The following is a 23,299-nucleotide window of genomic DNA, read 5'->3' as shown; positions in this document are numbered from 1 at the left end:
CATGAGCCCTCCTCTCCTCCAGCCTCGCCGTTTGCAGAGCTAACTGTACCTCCAACATCCTGTACCTTTCTTCCAGGCTAGGACCGGCTGCAGCTGCTCCCCCATCTCCGGCTCCGGCTGGGTTGCTCATGATGCCTCTCTTTGCACAAGCTGCTTTCAGGGACTGTCAGATTGCTGTGGTGGGATAATGAGCTGCTTGCGCGTTGAAACTGGATCCCTCAGAGCTCACTCAGTGTAGTGAAACCCTGCCTTGAGCGGAGCCCTTCAGCATGGCTCCGTCAGTCGCTGGTAGAATCTGACAGTGGGCGTTTGCGGAAACGTTTCCAACATAAAAGCTGTTTCACGGACATGCGCCTCCTGGATTCCCTGCGTGACAGTTTCCGGCGAGGGGTGGGGGTCCTTAAAGGCTGTTCTGATACCTCCTCGCTGTTCTCACTGGAAGTATCCCAGAGCCTCCCCTCCGACTCCCTTTCCTTTGGAGCTCCCGCACTCCCCCTACTGGTTCCCTCTTCTGCTGAAGAAGAGGCTCTCCTATTCTCCTGAAGCCTTCTCACCACCTGTCCTTCCGATGGCAGTTCCCTGACACTGCTTTAGAAACAAAATCTCTTAACTCCGACCTAGAGGAGGAGCTATGGTCTTTTCTCTATCGAACTGAACCTCAGAGAGGATTGAGAAACATCAAGGTCAGGCACAGGCAAACTCAGCCCTCCAGATGTTTTGGGACTACATCTCCCATCATCCCTAGCTAACAGGACCAGTGGTCAGGGATGATGGGAGTTGTAGTCCCAAAACATCTGGAGGGCCAAGTTTGGGGATGCCTGATATAAGGTTCAAAGCCTCTTTGAGGCCCTGTGTGATATTAGAGAGATGCCCTGCGTTTCTCCTGAGCCTTGAAAAGGTCCTCAAACCTAGTTTGGAAAGGCTCAGAATATGGGAAGAAAGCTAATTATGAGTGCCTTTGAGACTGAGCGCAAAGTCTGGGAAAATCAGAACCTTTTTTAAAAAAAGAAAAAAAATGTGCTTGCCACTGGTTGCAAGCAATTATGCAGGCTTCTGACATTGCCAGATCCGGGGTGCTTCTCTGTAGCTGTGATGATGCAACTTCCACTGTCAAAAAAAAAAAACCCTTCGCTGCATCCCTAGCCCTAAGCGATTTCAGACGGCATCTGCTAGGATGGTGTGTGGGTGTTACTTCTGTTTTAACAAAGTACAAAAACTTGTGAAGGCAAGCAGAGTTCCCACCCACACCCTCCCTTTGCAGATGTCACAGCCCTGGGGTCGGAGAGGGATTTGGCTGGAGCTAAATCCAGTTGAGCCCATTACCACACTGCTCAACAGAATGATTATTGTGCAGAACTCGAGTCGCGCCGCAGCCCCCAGACCAGCGGTGCTTTAAATAGCACCCAAACGTCTCTGTGAAGGAGCCTCTGATACTTTGCTTCCAGCCCCCCAGTTCTGTTTCCCTTTCACTTGGTTTAAAGAAGAAGGGAAGGGGGCAAAAGAGCCTCTTGCGTAACGATTCCCTTCAGCTTACTAACTGGAAAAGCAACATAACAGCAAGGCAATGTGAGGTCAGGTTTGGCTATAAGCGGCATGTAAACAACAGCACAGAGGAGCATGCAGGAAACCGCCAGCAAGGCCACATGTGACAAAAACCTACTGAACCACATACGAAAGCAGCCGGGGTCCCCTGCAGGAATGCCAGGCACAGCATCTAAAAATCAACTCCTTCCCAAGTAAATCTAATCGGTCGTGAGGCGTACGGCGAAGAATTACTTGCAGCTGCCAAGGGAAAGCTCTGAAAAACTCGGGCTGGGGAGGAAGGTTTGGGGAGAGGGGAACGGGCAAAGAAAGCGTCCCCTGGGCAAAGTTCACCTGCACAAGGAGCTGATTAGGATTACCGGCCTGTTCTGGGCGAGAACGTATCTGCCCCGGGGTGGTGGGCCAATCGCACAAAGAGCAGGCTTAATATAGGCTCCGCAGAGAGGGCATCGGGGAGGAGGATTTCGCCTGAAATATCTCAGACACAATAGCACCAGTCAGCCGCCCCAGGCCCTGTTCCACCCTGAATGAGCATGTTGTGTGAGAAGGGTCAAGGGGGGGAAACAAGAAGTCAAGGCACAGCGATGCTTTAAGTTGGGAAGGCTTGGCAAGCGGCCAGTTAAAGGGGCAGGCCAGTTTTCGGGACTCCTTTTCCCTCTGCAATGTCTTATTTGAGAACACCATCATCCTCACATCCATCAGCCTCACTGAGAAAGGCTGGAGACAGAAGAACCTCTTAGAGGTGGCCTCGTATAGGCAGCGTTTCATTGCTGTTCAAACAGGCATTGCAGGCTTACGAAGCGCTATGAAAGCTTGCAGACCTACTTGGTCCGAAATAACGGTGAATCGAAGCGTGCACAGTGCAGGCAATGATAACTCTGCTGTTCACCCTACAACTTTGTCGAAATTTACTGCCTACCTTCAGTTGTAATTGTCTCTATGATCTCAGACGGGGCTGACCCCGAAGCACTTTCCTGCACAGAAATCTTCCATTTGTTATAATACTTGAAGCCAAAATGAAAAAGGCGTAAAACTAGTGTTGAGCTGAAAGTTCTCAAAGGATAACTTTCAGCTCAAAGTTACAGGGAGCTTAAGAGGGTGAAAGGGGAACCAAAAGTGCTAATTTAATAGAGTTGTGGAGTTAGAATCATCTAGTCCAACCCCACACAATGCAGGGATATGGAGCTGTCCCATACAGGGATTGAACCTGCAATCTTGGCATTATCAGTGCCATCAGAAGAAGAAGAAAAAGAAAAGGAGGAGGAGGAGGAGTTTGAACTTGATACCCCGCCTTTCACTCCCCTTAAGGAGTCTCAAAGCGGCTAACAATCTCCTTTCCCTTTCTCCCCCACAACAAAGACTCTGTGAGGTGAGTGAGGCTGAGAGACTTCAGAGAAGTGTGACTAGCCCAAGGTCACCCAGCAGCTGCATGTGGAGGAGCGGGGAAGCGAACCCGGTTCACCAGATTACGAGTCCACCGCTTTTAACCACTACACCATGCTGGGTCTCAGTGCCTAACCAATTGAGCTATTCAGGCTCCCAACTACCCCCTTGCTTTGCTGCTGCCAGTTGTGCAATGACAGGTCCCCTTGATCCCAGTCCACACCATTGACCCATGGAGGATCTGAATTCAGAGGAACTCCAGGTCACCCAGGGAAGAGCGCTTAGCGCCCTCTGCTGCACCCTCCCAGCCTGAGGACATGGCTCTCTCTGATCCTGGGGAAGACTCTCTTGTGGCTTCTCCTCCTCCAGAGCCACAAATGTGACTGCGGAACCAGCTATGGACCCCCAGAGAACTGCAGCCAGCCATCCCTGGGTGGTGGAGTCACTGGAAGGAAAATACCCTGCCAGTCGTTTTAAGCCCTCGGTCCTTCACTGAGACATCATCCATAGCCTAGACAACATATTCCATAGCTCTGCCAACAGGGCCTACTGGGAGCTGTCCATCATTCTGACTGGGACTTAACATACCCTGGTGGGACTTGACTTGCCCAGACTTGACCTGAATGGAAGAGCAGTCCTTTCTTTTGTCTGCCATGGATAGCCTTTGCCTCCATGAATTTGCCCAGTCCTCTTTTAAAACCACCCAAGTTGGTGACTTCTCACTACCTCTTCGTTATATATATTTTGGGGTCCAGGTGAAAACGTTCCTTTTCAACCAAGCCTTTGGCTGATTAATATTCTACAGCCTTTTAAATGTGTCTGTGGAAAGAGGGGGTTTGCTCTTTTGTTTTAATTATTTACTTGTGTTTTTATCTTGTAGCTTATACCGGGAACTGCTATGAGATCCTAGGACGAAGGGTGGTGTATAAATTTAATTCAGTCAATTAATAATACAGGTGGGAAGAGCACGGTTGCACTTGCAACAAGTGCATTAAAATCCAGTCTCTAAAAAGTCCTGAATTCACCTCTTTTCTTCATTTGAATTTATACAACTGGCCACACAATTGTATTTTATTTTTAATCAGGCTTCTTGGCTTCTAAACCAGCTGTTGCCAACCAGGAGTCCTCTAGAGGTTTTGGACTACAAATCCCATCAGTGCTCCCACCAGGGACTGATGGGAATTGTAGTCCAAAACACCTCGAGGGCACCAGGCCCTCCAAGACTGTTCTAAACTGCAGGCAACCCCTCTTCCATACATAGCATGTTCCTCCCAGCTGATGAGAAAACAGCAAAGCATGGCTGAGTTACCTACTTCCTGTTTGACTGGCTTGACTCTAGTAGTCACAGCTGCCACTCTGGCTCAGCAGCGAAGCGTTCCAGCTTGCTGCAGAAACTGCAGACGCCGGGGCTTCAGCTTGATATTTCACTCTCTTGGTTCCCGCCCCCTGCCCTTCCAGCCTGAGCAGCAAAACGCAGCCCTGATCCCTTCCTCCTTTGCAATTATTTGTGCTCATGCCGCACTCCACTGCAGCCAGGGACAAGGATGCAGCCAGTCGGAATAGAGGCCCCGGACAAGCCATTACTCTGAGAAGGGAGTGCAAAAAGCCAGGCGGAGGGACATGGATGGTTTCCAGAGCCATTTGCCGCTGCACTAAAGCAAAAAGGTGGAGGAGAAAGGAATAGCATGTGTTAGGTGAATGTCTGCTTGGGTTTTCAACAGGTGGGCCCATTGTACGCAGCAGAAGGAGACTGGCAACATGTTTTTGGCACGGGGCATGCAAAAGCTCTCACATTCTTGGAGCAATTCAAAATAAAATGTGTGGCCATCTTGACTCTGAAAAGCCCTTTTAGCACTTATTCAAGGAAGCCCTGAGAACAGGGACAAAGTACTTGTTCTAAAAGCAGTAGCAGCTGCATTCCCCATTGCTTTGCCCTGAGGAATAGCCCAGTCGGTAAAGCATGAGATTTTTCATCTCAGGGTCATGGGGGTGAGCTGCACATTGAGTGAAATATTCCTACATTGCATGGGGTTGAACTACTAGATGATTCTCGTGCTGCCTTCCAACTTACAATTCTATGATTCTTAGTGTTTTCCCTCTGCCTCTTCAGGCCCAAGCTGCCAGGATAAGGACAGGAAGCATTGCCCTCGCTCTGACTTGACTTCAACGTTATCCTATCTAGGAAATCAGATGTCACGAAGCCAACTCAGAGGGAGGGTAGCCATGTTTTAAAAGGATGCTAAGCAGTGGCAGGGAGCAGCAGGTTGCAGCCGTGGACAGGAGGCAAACACTGAGTGAAGAAAGTCATCAAAAGGATGGTTTTCATGTTTTGTTTTACCCACCTCAAGCTCTGTAGCCTGGTGACCACACTGCCTCCCTTCTCTGCCTGAGACCTGGCAGCCTTCTCCTCCTTATCCTCTAGTGCAGCGATTCTCAACCTGTGGGTCCCCAGATGTTGTTGGACTACAACTCCCATCATCCCTGAGCTCTGGCCTTGCTAGCTAGGGGTGATGGGAGTTGTACTTCAACAACATCTGGGGACCCACAGGTTGAGAACCGCTGCTCTAGTGCTTAGAGTGCTGGACTAGGACCTAGGAAACCAGGGTTCAAATCTCTGCTCAGCCATGAAGCTCACTGAGTTACACTGGGCCCGACACTCACCCTCAGCCTAAGCTGTTGTGAGGATTTAAATGGTGGACAGAGATCCATGTATGTCACCTGGAGCTCCTTGGAGAAATAGGGGGCATATAAATGAAATAAAGAAATAAAATAAAGCTGGCAACCACCATTAAGATATCCCAGAATGCCCTGCTTGGAAGAGCATAGGGGGTGGGGGGTAGAGAATGGCCTCCCTGAACTGCCATTCCCATCTCCACTACCACAAAGGGAAAAAATGGCCTTCAGAATAGGGCAATCTGGGAAAAAGAAAAAATGGGTGGTACCGTATTTACCGCTCTATAAGATGCATTTTCCCCCCTCCTAAAAAGGAAGGGGAAATGTGTGTACGTCTTATGGAGCGAATGCAGGCTTCACGGGCTATCCCAGAAGCCAGAACAGTGAGAGGGAGCGCTGCGCAGCGCTCCCTCTAGCTGTTCTAGCTTCTGGCGTAGTCGCGCAAAGCCTCTGCAGGGCAGCAGGGAGCATTCATCCCGCTCGCCTGCAGAGGCTTCGCTCAGCTATCCCTGGCTTTTGCAGGAGGTGGAGGAAGGGACAGAGTGCGTGGCTCTGTCCCTTCCCCCACCTCCCAGAAAAGCCCCCAAGAGCGCGCGGCTCTTTAAAGAGGTCGGGGAAAAGCCAGGAGGCTTGCTTTCACTGAAGCAATCGTGCACCGATCCCGCTTGCTCTCCTGGCTTCAGGGATAGCCCTGAGTGAAGAGCTATTCAGGAGGCTTCTTATTTTTTGTTTTCCTCCCTTAAAAATTCTTATGGTCGGGTGCGTCTTATAATGCGAAAAATATGGTATCTGGCTGGCAAATTTTTGAAAATGGGGCTGCCGAATGGAGGAAGTTGGCGGTTTGACACAGTTCAAAATAATTCCCCTCCCAAACTGCACCCACAGACTTGCATTATGTGCCCCCCCACCACCTTACTTCCATCACCACCATTCCTGGCTCAAAGGACAACCGAGGGTTTCTAGTTAGCATCCTGACTTACTGCACTGCTGCAGCGGATATCCTTCACTTTAAGCCAGGCCAAATCCAAAGTGCCTTCGCCCCTATAGCAGGACTGCAGCCTGTTTTTGATGCGGTCGTTAATTCTTTTCAGAGCAAAGATGCACAAGGCCGACTCATCCAAGGACTTCATCTTCCTCTTCTGCCCCTTGGAGAAGACGGTGAAGAGGACGTCGTCCTCTGGCCTGATGCCCAGTGACCTGGCCAAGATGGCTCCCGCCTTGGACAGGTAGGCCGCCTGCAGCAATCGGTATTCCACCCCGTTCTTCTCGCAGCCAATGGGCACTTCGACATACGAGTTGAAGGCCGTGTCCTCCTTGCACAGGCGGACCAGCTTGGAGGTGTAGACTTGCTCCTTAGTGGTGGAGCCCGGAGGAGAAATCATCTCGGGCTGGAGGGTGAGAAAGTAGACGAAATTACCACTGCTGAAGCCATAGATGTAGTATATGTCGAAGTCAGGGATGATGGTGAACGTATCCGACGGGATCTTGATCATGGAGGCCACAAACTCATCGTGGAAAACGTAAGCAAACATCCCTTCTGCCTCAGAGTTCTTGGGGAGCTTTCTGCTAGAAATTGTGGGGAAGTACTCTGGCTTGCCATCCACTGCGGTAGCAATGAAGAGCTTGTCGTCCATGTTGTTGTAAGAGACTATCACCCCAAAAACCGAGCCGCTCTCATTCACCCCAGAGAGGTAGTGTTCCTTGTTGTGGAAGGGCTCTCCGAGCTTAAACAGGTCATCCAACCTCAAGAGTTTGCAGATGCCCTGGTACAGGCTTCCGCAAGCAATCAGCCTGTTCTCCTTGTAGTCTATGAGGAGCATCTTGTTGATGTTGTTTGTGGACTTCAAGGGTTCGTTGCAAGGCTGGACCAGTTTGGGAGGGTAGCACTTTGGGTTGTCGCTATCCGGGCCCGTCTGGTGAAACGTCAGCATCTCCAGATCGCTGGAGAGTTTGTAGATCCAATTGACGGCCCCCAGGTAGATGTTGCCTCTCCTCTCGTCCACCACCAAGTGGTTGAAAAGCACGTCCGCCGTCTCCACAGTGAAGGTGAGGAAAGGTCTCTTTGGGTTGGAAGGCTGCTGCCTCGTGGTGGAAGGCAGCATCACGGCGCAGGGAAGGAGGTGCAAAACGAGGCAAGTCCACCTCCACGTGTCTCCCGACATGGTTACAAAAAAAAAAAGTTTTGTATTCCTAGAGCGGCAGGAAGTGACGTTAGAGGTGTGAGCGTTTTCAGAGTGCCGACCCTCCAGTGGAGATTATCCTAAGGGGAAAAGGGGTGGGGGAGAGAGGGGGGGAGAAAGAAACATTATTGAGAAGCATGTCCCCAACCTCCCTACTTCAAAAACCATGGCATCATCAGAGAAAGCTTCTTTAATTGCTAATCCTCGCCTTTTCATCTCTGCAGCAAGGCTGGCACAAAGGGAGCCCCCTCAAACGATGAGATGCCAAGGCAGAATAAGCAAGCAGCCAGGCTCGTTGTCAAAACAGCAGAGAATATACTAGGAGGGCGAGAAAAGCAGGCGGAGGTACAGATTAAACAAAGCGCCTTTCAGGGCAGCAGCCTACTACCATGAAGAGTACTAATGGTACTATTTAGGTGTTAAAGGTAAAGGTACCCCTGACAATTAGTCCAGTCGTGAATGACTCTAGGGTTGCGGTGGTCATCTCGCTCATTTCGCAGACAGTATTTCTGAGCCATGTGGCCAGCATGACTAAGCCACTACTGCTGAAGTCAGAGCAGCGCACGGAAACACTGTTTACCTTCCCGCCAGAGTGGTACCTATTTATCTACTTGCACTGAGTGCTTTCGAACTGCTAGGTTGGCAGGAGCAGGGACCGAGCAACGGGAGTTCACCCCGTCATGGGGTCTCGAACCGCCGACCATTTGATCGGCAAGCCCAAGCAGCACAGTGATTTAATCCACAGCGTTAAGCAGGTGCAAATCCTCCAGCCATAAGCCATAGTTGTCCCATCTCCTGGTGCCACCCCACCTAGATGTGGTCCTCAGAGCTCCGCCACCACCATCACCTGTGCCAATCAGCTCCAGAAACCCAAACTCCTCTCACCTGATCTCCACCTGCCTTGAGCCATGCTTCTCTAGCTGCACTTTTACATGAAAGTGCACAGAATGACTCTAAAAGTGTAAGTAAGAAAGATGACCCAGTTATACTTGGGTAAATCCGGGAAGAGGGTCACCATATCAAATCGCACGCATACATGTGCAGAAAATTCTGCCAGAGCTAACCACTGGCTGTGTCCTGTACGCCTGTATTTATTTATTTGATTAATTTTCATTTCATTTGGTAATAAAAACAACAACAATCCACAAAGCAAAAAGGGCAAAACAAAGTAAGAATTAAAAGTGGTTAAATAGCTGTTTAAAGTGTTTGAACAACAATTAAAATCAGCAGTAAGCTAAACATGGGTTGAAAGATGCTACATATCTGTCTAGGCGTGTCAAAGCAAAAAAGAGTACAGTGGTACCTCGGGTTACAGACGCTTCAGGTTACATATGCTTCAGGTTACAGACTCCACTAACCCAGAAATAGTACCTTGGGTTAAGGACTTTGCTTCAGGATGAGAACAGAAATCGTGCTCCGGCAGTGCGGTGGCAGCTGGAGGCCCCATTAGCTAAAGTGGTGCTTCAGGTTAAGAACAGTTTCAGGTTAAGAATGGACCTCCAGAACGAATTAAGTACTTAACCCGAGGTTCCACTGTACAGCAAACGGGCATGCCTGATGTAAACAGGCAGAGCGTTCTAAAGTTTGGGTGCTGCCACACAGAAAGATTGATTTGTTATGAATGTGGGATGAGTGTGTATGTCACGGAGAGTGCACTCCCTCCAAAAAAGTGTGCAGACAATCACGGTTCCCTATTTATTGCACACATATTATACAAACACTTGTGGCATCCATACTTTCTCAAGCCTTCCAATGCAAATGTGTGATCAGCTGTCAGGAAGCGGCCATGCCTTCACAAACATAACTTGGAAATATTCCTTTCCTTCCTTTTTACTCATCACTGCACCCACACAATTCTAATAATAGTAAAGATCCCCATTCAAGTGAATGCAGAGTATTGAGTGACAGGGCTTTGCACAGGCAGGGAGAAGCGATGCAGAGGCACCACGGGGTACCTGAGATATAGCGCGCCTTCAGAGCAATTGGATCACATTCACCATATGCCCAGTGCCATCCATGGAGCAACAGGTGGCTCAGGATCCGGCTCCCCAAAGCAAGTCATCAGGTATTTGCTGAATGGGGAGAACCTGCCAAGCTCTCTTGCTGAGTCTCCAGCACAGCATCTCCCAAAATGCAGAGACAAAGAATTGTAGCGCCTCCAAAACGCTCGTGGCTCATATCCGAGTACAGGGAAATTACAGCGCCTCCGTCAAAAAACCCAAAACAAAACAGCTAATGCGATAGCAATACCCAGCCTATCATCGCACGGCGCTCCGAAGAGACTGATTAAAAACAAACACCAAGGAAACAAAAGATAAAGAGCGAGGCAGAATGAGGCCGGAGGCTTCCGGATTCTGCCGCTTTGTTTATTTCCAGACAAAACTCAAGCCAGCCTTCTACAGCAGCTTTGAAACGACAGCAAAGAGGATGCTTGTAGGAAGACAGGAAAACAGAGGTGGCATTAGGAGTGTGTGTAACCACAAAGAGAAATATCACCTTTAGTATCGAGGGCCGGCCAGACCATTAGCTTCGCTGAGGCAGCCGCCTCAGGCGGCAAGTTGGGGAGAGCTGGAAAGGAAAGAGAAGGGCGTTCTCATGTGTTTTTGCCTTTCCTTCTGCTGCAAATGCCACAACGCGAAGGTGTCTCCGCCACCAGCCTGGGCAGAGTTCAGGGCCTGCCAGCTTCTCAGACTGCCTCCAGTCACCTCAGGTTGTGGCTATCATAAAACTACACTCTGCTCCATAATCCTTTGCGATTACAGCAGCCAGCAAAACGTCACCTAAACAGATGTTGGAAGCAAATCTGGGTGTCTCTCCTTGGACAGAAGATCCCAGGTAATTTTATGTTATGAGCCACCCTGAGATCTACGGGTATAGGGCAGTATACAAATTTAATAAACAACATAAATAAATAAATAAAAATCCCCTGAATCTTATACTGTAAACCGCCCTCTAATCCTCGGATGAAGGGCGGTATATAAATTTAATAAATGAATGAAATAAATAAACCTCCATGGCAGGCTAGGAGAGAACCCTGCCTGAAACCTTGGAGAGCTACTGCCGGCCAGTGTAGGCAATATGAAGCTAGATGGATGCAGAGTCTGACAGGCAGCTCCCAGTGTTCACATGAGTGAGGCCAAAGAGAGTTTCAGTATGAAAACTTTCCAGCGGGGTTCTGCCGACCACTAAGGTTATCGCCAGTTGCCACCTAAAGCAAAATCTGTTGTGGTTTTTGAAAGGTCTGGCCACGGGCAAAACTGCTAACACCTGGTATGGTTTTGAACGTCCCTACCTGCCAAAACAGGGACTTCTCTATGGGACACTTAGGGACATGGGTGGCGCTGTGGGTTAAACCAGAGAGCCCAGGACTTGCTGATCAGAAGGTCGGCAGTTCGAATCCCCGCAATGGGGTGAGCTCCCGTTGCTCGGTCCCTGCTCCTGCCAACCTAGCAGTTCGAAAGCACACCAGTGCAAGTAGATAAATAGGTACCACTCCGGCGGGAAGGTAAACGGCGTTTCCGTGCGCTGCTCTGGTTCACCAGAAGCGGCTTAGTCATGCTGGCCACATGACCCAGAAGCTGTACGCCGGCTCCCCCGGCCAATAAAGCGAGATGAGCGCCGCAACCCCAGAGTCGGCCACAACTGGACCTAATGGTCAGGGGTCCCTTTACCTTTTTACCTGCAAAAACACAGGCAGAGGGCACTGGGATGGATCTGCTGTGAGATTTCAAAGATGTGTGTGGTGCGCTTCTCAAAACACCGGGGAGCGTACTGTCTCGGGGTGCCCTTGAGCAAACATCGCAAGCAAGGCCACAGCACCCGGGATGCGCACTTTGCTGAATTCTCGTGCTGCAAAGCACATCCCGTCTCCCAAGCCGCTTGGAGCTCTTTAAAGCAAAGGGCTGAGGTGCTCGGAGGAAGCAGCCAGCTGTGAGCTTTTTATTGGTCACGTTTGAACTGGCTGGGTAACCGCACAACGCTGATTAAATACCCCGAAGTCATGCGCCGCACTGTAGCAGACACAGCAAGAAATCTAGCCTGGCACTCTTCCCATGCTCCCTTGGTGGTGGTTGTGTGTTGTTGTTTTTCACCCTCTCAGGAATAATTCTCAGGGCCTTGGCTCTCGCTGTGGTAAATCTGCGCCTAGGCTCTCCCATTTGAGCTGCAGTAGAGGCCTCACAAGACTGAGGCAGATCCCCATAAGCAGAATAACTTCCGCAATGAAATAATAATAATAAGTTCCAGCAAGTTCCGGATGAAAAAAAGCCCTGTGTGGAGGGAATTCGTTTGTATGGAGGAATGTTTCAGTCAAAACATCTTTCGGCCTCAGGTGGTGTGGCCCAAACAACACGTTTGCTACCTTAGCGAGAATTGTTGGGGTTTCCGGACAAATTTCAAAAATAAACCACTTCTTCAAGCAGTGCTATGGAAGAGAAGGAAGCCTCCATGCTAGATGGCTTTAAAAGATGATTAGGCAGATTCCTGAAGGAGAGGGCCATCAATGGCTACTAGCCAAAATGGCTTTGCTGTGCCTCTACAGGGAGAAGCAGCTAGTCTTCTGAATATTTATATTGTTCTCAAGTTGTTAACCAAGCCTCTCAGATGTGTGGCAGTTGCTGAGTCGCGAAGGGAGCACTCTGTGCATGGTTTTTAATTTTTTTTACCTCACGAGGGCCAAAACGGAGACCAAACACAGGTTTGCTATCTGAGAAAGAAGTAAGCCTCACTGATACACAGCCCCAAATAGGCAGGCGCTATCTTCACCTCCTAGCTCTTCCTGCTCAGAATCTATAAGATAAATTATAGTGCTGTATAATGAAGATGTCTCTGTGAGGAGGCTGTTCCACACTCGGGGCCACCACAGAGGAGGCCATCTTCCCAGGCTGTCACCCCCGAGCCTCTGAGGGTGCAGGAACTGCCAAGAGGGCTTCCTCTGCCTATCTCAGCCCCCAAAAAGGTCTGTAGGGAGGGAGGCAGTCTTTCAGATATTTGGGACTGAGTCGATTAGGGCTTTAAAACATGGCCCAAGAAGGTGGGGGACACAATCAGAGCAAATTAAGTTCCACTTGGCATGGAAGTCTCACAAAGATCACCTCAGAAGGCAGTGGATTCTCCTTTGTTTGAGGTTTTTAGACCGATGCTGGTGGGTGGTTTTTCCGTCGTGATTCCTGCATTGCAAGGGGTTGGACTAGATGATCTTTGGTGTGCCTCGCAACTCTACAGTTCTGCAATGCTACAATCCAGTTTCACAGCTCTCCTCTCTCTTTTTTGTGAAGAAGAGAACTGCAGAAACGGGAGTTAACGGGAGAGCCAAGTTGCGCCACCCACATGTCCTATTAACAAGCTGTGGCCTTCAGCTTTTCTCACGTCTCCCCTTTCCCGAGCTCTGCGAGGGGACAGCTGGCAGGATGGACCTCGCAGTTAATGAACCGCTGCCAGCGCTAATCCGGCACTGCCTCCCTCCGCTTACCTTTGCTCTGCTCCAGGGATGCCGGAGCGAGAGGGGGCCCTGCGTGGGATGCTGACTAAGGCAAGCTTGCGGCAACAGATTCGCTGTGCAGCAATTCAGCACCAAGCTCAGCTACACAATCCTCCTTAATCTCAGCTGAACATTTCCTTTCCCCCTCCGGCTTCTTTTAATAAACCCTGATTACCATGGGCAGAGCTTTTTCTTTGGGAACCTGCACGGAGAGAGCGAAAATTCAGACAAGGGACATTGTCAACAGCTCCCCCCACCTCAGCAAAGCGCACCTTCCAACTGCAGCTATAAGTCCCTTCTCCCTCCCTTTAAGTCACAGCCAGGTGGAAATTGAAGGCAGGCCTCCCTCCGCGAGGATCCTGCCCGGAGAGAGTCTTTTCTACCGAGCTTAGAGTAATAAACAGATCTCAGCCGCACAAACACACGCCGAAATAATAATAATAAAAAAGCAAGCTGCAGCATGTCCAAACAGAGAGATTAAATTTCTACACCTCCGCGGGAAATCTCCAGGGGCTGTTTAACTCCAGACCAAACACCTGACCGATTCCGGCAACTGGCTCATCCGGTCCAGGAGATAATCTTCTGCACTGGGCCATGCTGTGTGCATCAGACACGGCACACACAGAACATGAACAACATGGGGCAATTGTTCCTCTCTGTGTGTGTTCCCGCGCTTGGTGCCTGTCAGGAGGGATATGCCCATTGGAAATCGGGAACAGCTCTCTTAAAGCACAAAGCATAAGAACAGCCTCAGCGCCTAGGACTTGCCGATCGAAAGGTCGGCGGTTCGAATCCCTGCGGCGGGGTGCGCTCCCGCTGCTCGGTCCCAGCGCCTGCCAACCTAGCAGTTCGAAAGCACCTCCGGGTGCAAGTAGATAAATAGGGACCGCTTACCAGCGGGAAGGTAAACGGCGTTTCCGTGTGCGGCTCTGGCTTGCTAGAGCAGCGATGTCACGCTGGCCACGTGACCCGGAAGTGTCTCCGGACAGCGCTGGCCCCTGGCCTCTTAAGTGAGATGGGCGCACAACCCCAGAGTCTGTCAAGACTGGCCCGTACGGGCAGGGGTACCTTTACCTTTACCTTTAGGCTGCAATTTGCTGCAAGGTTGGGAAGCATCAATGTTACATTTGCATCCCACCTGTCCTCTAAGGAGCAGCACAAGGTGGCACATACGGGTCTCACCCTCCTCCCCATTTTATCCCAACATCCCTGTGAGGTAGGTTCGGCTGAGAAGCTGTGAATGGACCAAGCTTCATGGCCAAGCAGGGATTTGAACCCTAAAATAATGATAAACCACTGAGTGGTGCATATAATATGCAAGAACAGTAAGCATAAATTTTGAAGCTGAGATTTTCAGAAAACCCAAACCCTGATTCAAATCTATTTCTTAGGAAGGATAAGATGAGTTGGAATGTGGGCATTGTGTGGGATGTGAAACACAGAGCAGTCAAGTACAAGATCCCTAGAGTGGACATAAAAAGGGGATGTCTGGACCAGCCAGTCGGAACTTCATGTTTCCTCCTAAGCTGGGACAGACTTCCTCTACATGTGACCATAGGTGGGCGTGGCCTCACCTGTGCAGGTAGCAAAAGCATAGGACTGGCCACCATCTCTCTCTCACTCTCTGACTACATTTGTCAAAGAAGCAACATCTGCTTAGCCTAAGATGCTCTCTTGGCTTCCAGTCAAGAGAGGACAAAGGGACTATCTAGGGGATAGATTCCAGGTATATTACTCTTGCAACTTATGTCTGCCTTCTGGGATCCATCTGTGAACAGAATGAGTGAGTGAGTAAACTCTTTCTATACTTTTATAGAAGACTGTGTTGTGTCTATTCCTTTATGAGGGACTAAAGGGGAAATTGGGACGCGGGTGGCACTGTGGTCTAAACCGCAGAGCCTAGGGCTTGCCAATCAGAAGGTCGGCGGTTCGAATCCCTGCAATGGGGTGAGCTCCCATTGCTCGGTCCCTGCTCCTGCCAACCAAGCAGTTCAAAAGCACATCAACATGCAAGTAGATAAATAGGTACCACTCCGGCGGGAAGGTAAACGGTGTTTCCGTGCGCTGCTCTGGTTCGCCAGAGGCGGCTTGGTCATGCTGGCCACATGACCAAGAAGCCGTACGCCAGCTCCCTCGGCCAGTAGAGCGAGAAGAGTGCTGCAACCCCACAGTCGTTCGCAACTGGACCTAACAGTCAGGGGTCCCTTTACCTTTAAAGGGGAAATTACCAGGTAACTTATTTTAGAGGCTTTAGCAAGCCTGAGCAAACGCATCTGCTGTGCAAGTTTAAAAAGGGGAATGTTACTCTGCTAAATTGTAGAACTTGTTAACACAAGTTGGAAAGGATATAATCAAACAATATATCCTCTCCTACATCCCTGAACATTCCCACACATTGGCCCAGTTAATCCCAATGGGATCTAATGGGCAGAGGTTCAAGAGTGGACAAAAGCTTCTCTGGGCAACTCACTATCTTTCAGTCTAACTGTAGCCCTCACCAATGAAATGTGAGAAATTAAAGCACAGGTTAAAGAAACAATATAGAGTTGCACTGCACATTGGCTTTGAAACACAAAGCATGGCTCCAAGCAGTTTCCCCCTTGCCCCACGCAATTCCCAGGTAAAACCCACTCTTTAGTGACACATTGGAGCAAACGTCAGTCCGGAGAAAACCCAAATTGCCTCTTGCTCCGGCCGAGCACTAAAGAAGAAAGCAGTAGGAGAAGTGCAGATAAGCCGCAAGTCACCGTGGATTGACTTCCCCACATCAACAAGGGCCTGTAAATTGAAAAGTGGCATCAGCCATTGCATTTCCAGAGGAGGTCACTACACACAAGCAGAGTCACCACTTGGCTGGACTTGGGTGCCTCCATCCCTCCCCCCACTCGCTCGCTGGAAACCTCCTTTCTGATTTCCAACTGAGATTTTTTTTTTTATTAAAAAAAATGAAAATTAAAAAAAATGCTATTATCCTCTACAGAGGTCCAGGAGTCAAAAAGAGAAATGACGTGAGCAGAGTCTAATGGAATGCTTTGCGCTTATGTTGACAGAGGTCTCCCGCCGTGAGAAAATTCCAGGCTGGGCTGTGGCAAGGGTGATTGACTATAAGTGGTCCGTGGATAGCTGTAATAAGGTTGTTTGGGTGGTTCTGCTAAGTAAGGCTCAGCTACTCCCTTCCTCCCACTTCAGACTAGCAAGGGAAGCTGCCCACTGCCCTGTCTCCTCGGATAAAATGCCCCTAACCTGTGGTTAGCCCCCAGATTATGGACAGGGGCAACAAGATGAGAATTCCCCCTGCTGTCTCTCCTCTAATGGGTAATAGACTAACACTCTAAGGCAGAGCTTTCCAAACGGTGTGTCGTGACACATTAGTGTGTAGATGTGTCGCGCGAATCTTCCCTGCGCTCCTCCCGGGGCTGGAAAGGGGTTAGTTTACTGAGTAAAACTGAATTGCTGTGTCGCGAAATGGTGCATGTCTAAAAAGCATGTCACAAACATGAAAAGTTTGGAAAGCTCTGCTCTAAGGGCTATTTTTCCTTCCTAGCCCCTTGTAACTTGCTTTTGCTCCAGCTGTTTTCATGTAGACCTTTACATACAGGAAAGCCTTTTTTCTCTGTTGGGGATCTTCAAACTGTGCCATCGGATAAGCTTTGCAAGGCCTGAGGTGACCGAAGCAGAGTTCCTTGCAAGAACCAAACACATCTGCATCTTATCAATAAAATTAGCTAACGGGGAAGTTTGCAAATGGATTCCAACATTTGTGAACAGATGCACACCCTGGTCTTCCAATGTGATGGGTCCAAGTGTGAAAACTGCCTTGTGTCTTTGAAGAGCAATTTGCTCTTCAAAGCCATTCTCACATAACATTATCGGCATGTAATGCAATGTAAACTAATGTAAATTGTGCAATGATCTGCTAGAGCTTGTTATCTGTTATCTTCACTGGGCAAAACCTCTGCTCTTTAAAGTTAGCCCTCTTGTGTTTTACAACCTCCTTGACTCTGCTGTTGAAATGCAAGAACTTTTTTTTTCAAAATCTGTAGAACCTCTTCAACGAAAGGGCTATCTCTTAAAATACAGGATATTTAGGAAGCTGCTTTATACTGAGTCAGAGTATTGTTGTTTGTTGTTGTTTAGTCGTTTAGTCGTGTCCGACTCTTCGTGACCCCCTGGACCAGAGCACGCCAGGCACTCCTGTCTTCCACTGCCTCCCGCAGTTTGGTCAAACTCATATTGGTAGCTTCAAGAACACTATCCAACCATCTCAACCTCTGCCGTCCCCTTCTCCTTGTGCCCTCCATCTTTCCCAACATCAGGGTCTTTTCCAGGGAGTCTTCTCTTCTCATGAGGTGGCCAAAGTATTGGAGCCTCAGCTTCAGGATCTGTCCTTCCAGTGAGCACTCAGGGCTGATTTCCTTCAGAATGGAGAGGTTTGATCTTCTTGCAGTCCATGGGACTCTCAAGAGTCTCCTCCAGACCAGAATTCAAAAGCATCCATTCTTCAGTGATCAGCCTTCTTTATGGTCCAGCTCTCACTTCCATACATCACTACGGGGAAAACCATGGCTTTAACTATACAGACCTTTGTTGGCAAGGAGATGTCTCTGCTTTTTAGTACTGGCTTAGTACTGGCTACACTGACTGAAAGCAGCTTTCCGGGGTCTTGGATGAGGCGTGCTTGCAGTTCTACCTGGACAAACATCCCACAGATTGAACCTGGGCTCTGTTGCATACAAAGCAGTTGCTCCACCAATGAGCTACAGATTTTACTTTGCCAGAATTGCTTCCTCCAGCACCAGATTTAAGCTATGCAGAACATTAACACATCATGGAGAAATGCTCTCGCTTGACTTTCTCCTTGATGTAATGCTTTGCATGGATTTTCTTTTCTTTTTTTAATGTGAGAGAGCATCTTAAAATGCAATCACTCATCTGCAAACTGAAATAATACACTCTCCGAAGCATTCTACCACATTATTATTTTTTGACAGATCTTCCTCTAACTGTTGCTTTCAGTGTTCGAAAATAAAAATGTTTTTGGCATTCCCAGTGTTATTCAATACATTTGAGGGGTGAAATTCCAAAATAGAGATGTGAATCTGTTTATGTATGCCACAACGGCCGCTAGGATACTTCTGGCTCAGAAATGGAAAATTCAGGAGCCTCCAACATTGGAAGAATGGTGGACTAAGATGGTGGAATACGTAGAATTAGCAAAGTTGACGGGGAAGATCCGGAATCAGCGTGACGAACTGTTTCAAAAGGACTGGAGCAAATTTATATTATATATGAAAGAACATTGTAAACATCTGAAAACGTTTGGAGCTTGGAATTGAAATGTTTTGTAATGGGAATATAAGGAACTGATTTACATTTAATGAGGGGAAATATACAAATAAGAGAGAAGATTTAAAAAGTGGCTATGGAAATGCTAAGAACAAAGTAAATATGTACGGAAGTCAGAGAGAGGGGCAGGAGGAGGTCGATGCTCGGACAGAGCAATGTTTGAGTTTATTGAATTATGTATGGAAACTGTGATTGTGATAAAATTGAAAATGCAATAACAATTAATTTTTTTAAAAAGCAATACATCTGAGGGGGGGGGTGTTACAATCAAGCAGTGTATAAATTTTATGAAATAAATTAATTACATGAATGCACGGGGCCAGGGCAAAGTGAAACGGGATTTATTTGAAATATTGGGCAATGTGGAGGAAAGGAAAAATGCACCTTTTAAGGCAGTTCCATCTCTTAATCTCAGGGTTGTGGGTTTGAGCCTCATTTTGGACAAGTGATTCCTGCCTTGCATGGGGTTGGGATGATGATGATGATAATAATAATAATAATAATAATAATAATAATAATAATAATAATATTTATATCCCGCTCTCCCCAGCCAAAGCCGGCCTCAGAGTGGCTAACAACAGTAAAAATAGCACAGTTTACATAAAATCACAGTCAATTAATTGAGATACATTCTAAAATCAATTCAGAATCAAATTAATGGCAACCATCGGGCTAGGATTACAGAAGGAGGTGGTCAGACTGTGCCTTGGCCAAAGGCCTGGTGGAACGGCTCTGTCTTGCAGGTACTGCAGAAAGATGTCAAGTCCCGCAGGGCCCTAGTCTCCTGTTCCACCAGATCGGGGTCACAGCCGAAAAAGCCCTGGCTCTGGTCGAGGCTAGTCTAACCTCCCCATGGCCCGGGATCTCCAAGATGTTTTTATTTGAAGACTGTAAGGTCCTCCATGGGACATACCAGGAGAGGCGGTCCTGTAGGTACGAGGGTCCTTGGCCATATAGGCTATATAATCCCTTCAATCACTACCATTCTATGATTCTTTGCTCCCTTTGGATTTGCTCCCTTGCCGCTACAACTTCAGTGTTTTTCTTTCTATCTTCTCCCTCCCCCTCAAAGCAAGTAAACTGTAGACGGAGTCTGCCCCTTGCACAGTAGAGGAGCCCAAAATCAGGCACATGAAAAAGGATGTTTTCATTACAAAAATGATGGCAGTGAAGGCCAGGGAGCTATGTTCTTAGAAATGCATGTGAGTGGATAGGCAGCTGGAGGAGAAGGAGAGGACAGAGGGGGAAGAAAGAGCTGTGAGTGGAGGGGGCGCTTCTTCCCATCCTTTGGACCCCCAGGAAACTCAAGAAACTTGCTGCTCTTGGAACTGGGTGGGGAGAGGCTGCAGCTGAATTGGGTCAAAGGTAAAGGACCCCTGGACAGTTAAGTCCAGTCAACTATGGGGTTGCAAGGTTCATCTCGCTTCAGGCCGAGGGAGCCAGTGTTTGTCCACAGACAGCTTTCGGGGTCATGTGGACAGCAGGACTAAACCACTTCTGGTGCAACGGGGCACCATGGCAGAAGCCAGAGTGCACGGAAACGCCATTTACCTTCCCACCTCAGTGGTACCTATTTATCTACTTGCACTGGCATGCTTTCGAACTACTTTGTTGGCAGAAGCTGGGACAGAAGAATGGGAGCTCACTCCGTTGTGGGGATTTGAACTGCCAACCTTCCAATTGGCAAGCTTGAGAGGCTCAGTGGTTTAGGCCACAGCGACACCCGTGTCAACTGAATGGGACACAGCTGTGGGGAGCCTAAGGAAGGACCATCTACCTTGGGCCTGCCCATAAAAAACAAGTCTAGAATGAGAGACTGGGGTGATATCTATTGTTTCCAGGAACTCTTCTAACTGGACTTTTGTGGGTGAGCTAAGGGTTTGATGGACCCTGTGTGAGAATCCAGAGGCTGAGAAGAAGGGTGTGTCAGAAGGAAAATGAATTGATACTGATTTATAGATATATGAGGAGCTTTGCATGAATGTAACATTTTTATATATGTGACTTGTCTGTTACTTCAGTTTTATGTATGCTGCTTAGATATATATTTAATGTATTAAGCGGTATTTTTGTTGCTTAGTCGTTTAGTTGTGTCCGACTCTTCATGACACCATGGAACAGAGCATGCCAGGCACTCCTGTCTTCCACTGCCTCCCACAGTTTGGTCAAACTCATGCTGGTAGCTTCGAGAACACTGCCCAACCATCTCGTCCTCTGCCGTCCCCTTCTCCTTGTGCCCTCCATCTTTCCCAACATCAGGGTCTTTTCCAGGGAGTCTTCTCTTCTCATGAGGTGGCCAAAGTCTTGGAGCCTCAGCTTCAGGATCTGTCCTTCCAGTGAGCACTCAGGGCTGATTTCCTTCAGAATGGATAGCTTTGATCTTCTTGCAGTCCATGGGACTCTCAAGAGTCTCCTCCAGCACCATAATTCAAAAGCATCCATTCTTTGGTATAGAAATTAAACAACCCAATCCCATCATTCATGCACACAAGCGGAAATTTAAATGAGACTTTAAAAGCTGCTTCTGCAATGGCTTCAGCTTGCAAGGGCAGTAAAACACATATGGAGAGAATGCAGATAAAAAATTCTTTTTATCCTTTTGACTTTCACCAGCACCGTTGTTGCCCATGCAAGTCCTGAGGCTTCAGTAGAAGCCTCCAGGTACAAGGAGGGAGCTTACCAGGGATCGGGGCCTTTGTTTGCACATACAAATGTTGGAACGCCATCAACACTCATTCTATAGCAGCAGCAGCAGCAGCAACGTGATTGCTCAGCCTCATTAGCAAATATTTATCGCTGCTGCAGAGGAAGTGCTATTGTTTGGAGGTGCAATTAAAAAGCTCAGGAATGCAAGGCATGCCCTGTATCCGCACCTGTTGAACCATGACCTGCATCTGCACCTGTTGAACTAGGAAGTAGGGTTGCCACCAAGCAACCAGAATTTCACTGGAAGAATGGTAATTGTCTTGGCCAAGGGACAAAACTGAATTGCACAAAGCTAAGGGAGGGAGGCGGGGACTTGCCAATCAGAAGGTTGGTGGTTCGAATCCCCACGACAGGGTGAGCTACCATTGCTCGGTCCCTGCTCCTGCCAACCTAGCAGTTCGAAAGCACATCAAAGTGCAAGTAGATAAATAGGTACCACTCCGGCGGGAAGGTAAACGGTGTTTCCGTGCGCTGCTCTGGTTCTCCAGAAGCGGTTTAGTCATGCTGGCCACATGACCCGAACGCTGCACGCCGGCTCCCTCGGCCAATAAAGCGAGATGAGCGCCACAACCCCAGAGTTAGTCACGACTGGACCTAATGGTCAGGGGTCCCTTTACCTTTAAGGAAAGGAAAGTGGGGGGGGGGAGTATGCTTGAGTTGTTCTTGCAAACTGGTGTGAGAAAGGTTGCTAATGTTTAGCTGTGCCTTTAAAGAGCTATTTGATCCACAGCAATTAACAGGTGACAACAGGAAATGCTTCAGCTGCTAATTATAGCCCATCAAATGGTTGTTAAAGGCACAAGAGTGGGCTAGGCCTACTCCACCCCCACCCCCATCTGAACAGCTGGCAATGGTAATCACATAACTGCACACCGAGGTGTCACAGGGAGCTGGTGGATGCATTTGGTGTGCAATTCAGAAATCTGTGCAGTCAGGGTTGTGCCTGCAAATGCATTCAGCACCCTGTCAACATATGGCATTCCACACTCTCAGTATAGGGGTCAGTCATGGTGGTGGCCAACAGAGGCAGATTTAGGGCAGCACGGCCAGTTCCCCCACACTGGCCACTGAGGGGGCACCACCACTGAGGGGGCCATTGTGTAGGCAAAGAAGCAATTGGCAGTACCTCCATGCATCCCTATTTTCCAGGGGCAGCCTTGGATTTACAGAAGCCATTCTGGTTTCTGGTTTGATCCCAGAATGTCCTGCCTTGGATGGTATGCTAGGATGTCCCTATTTTCATAGGAAATTATCCGACCCCCCCAAGCAAAGGAGATAAGTAACTATACAACCTTTAGACGATACCTGAAGGCAGCCATGAATAAAAAAAAATCGAAATTCAACAATCTGCATCCCGCTTACAGAAATACCTAGGTATATATGTACTTTGTTTTTCTAGCTTGATCAAAATTCTTTATTATTTCATAACAGGTAGATAGTTAAGAGCTTAGGCAGCTTCAGCGACGGGCGCCTGGCGCCCCCCCCCCCCATAATTCAGCACCCGGGTGCCCCGCACCACTTGCACCCCCGGGTAAAGACGGCCCTGGAGGCAGTGTAGCCATCAAATTTTGCACCAGTTGCAGTGCCTGAACAGTCTTCAAAGGCAGCCCCATATATATCACATGCTGCTTCTCTATCCTAGAAGTTAGGCTACTCTTGTTCAAATATGGCCATAGCTCTGCCACCGGCTGAACGCATGAAAGAACTGAAACCTATAGGAAACTGTCCGTAATAATAGAAGCACAACTGTGCTGCAACAGTTCCTCTTTGTAAACAAGACAGGAAAATTTAGAACTCCAAAATCCAGGGGAAAATGTGGTTGAGATTCCCAGGAACCACGAATCCTATCAGCCACCGAAACTTGGCACGATCCATACTCTCCCAGCCTCATTTTTTTTGTTCAGGATGAGGGATTTGCAACATTTTTGTTTGCAATGCATCTCCTTGCATCGAGAAACAGCCCACCTGAGCCTCCGGCTAAAAACCAGTG

At 48.6% G+C, this 23,299-nt stretch overlaps 1 protein-coding gene across 1 annotated transcript in view; it reads right to left on the bottom strand.

Moving 5' to 3' along the window:
• The window catches only part of PLXNA4 (plexin A4), a 630,666-nt gene that overhangs the window by 566,561 nt on the left and 40,806 nt on the right, over positions 1-23,299 (bottom strand). The window contains exon 2 of the mRNA XM_079992126.1: positions 6,579-7,858. Within this exon, the coding sequence (XP_079848252.1) occupies positions 6,579-7,760 (1,182 nt within the window). The 5' untranslated portion in view covers positions 7,761-7,858. The remainder of the gene's footprint in view (positions 1-6,578; positions 7,859-23,299) is intronic.

The sequence above is a fragment of the Podarcis cretensis genome (assembly GCF_951804945.1).
Source record: "Podarcis cretensis genome assembly, chromosome: 10".
Classification (NCBI taxonomy): Eukaryota; Metazoa; Chordata; class Lepidosauria; order Squamata; family Lacertidae; genus Podarcis; species Podarcis cretensis.
This window is presented reverse-complemented; position numbering and strand designations above follow the sequence as displayed.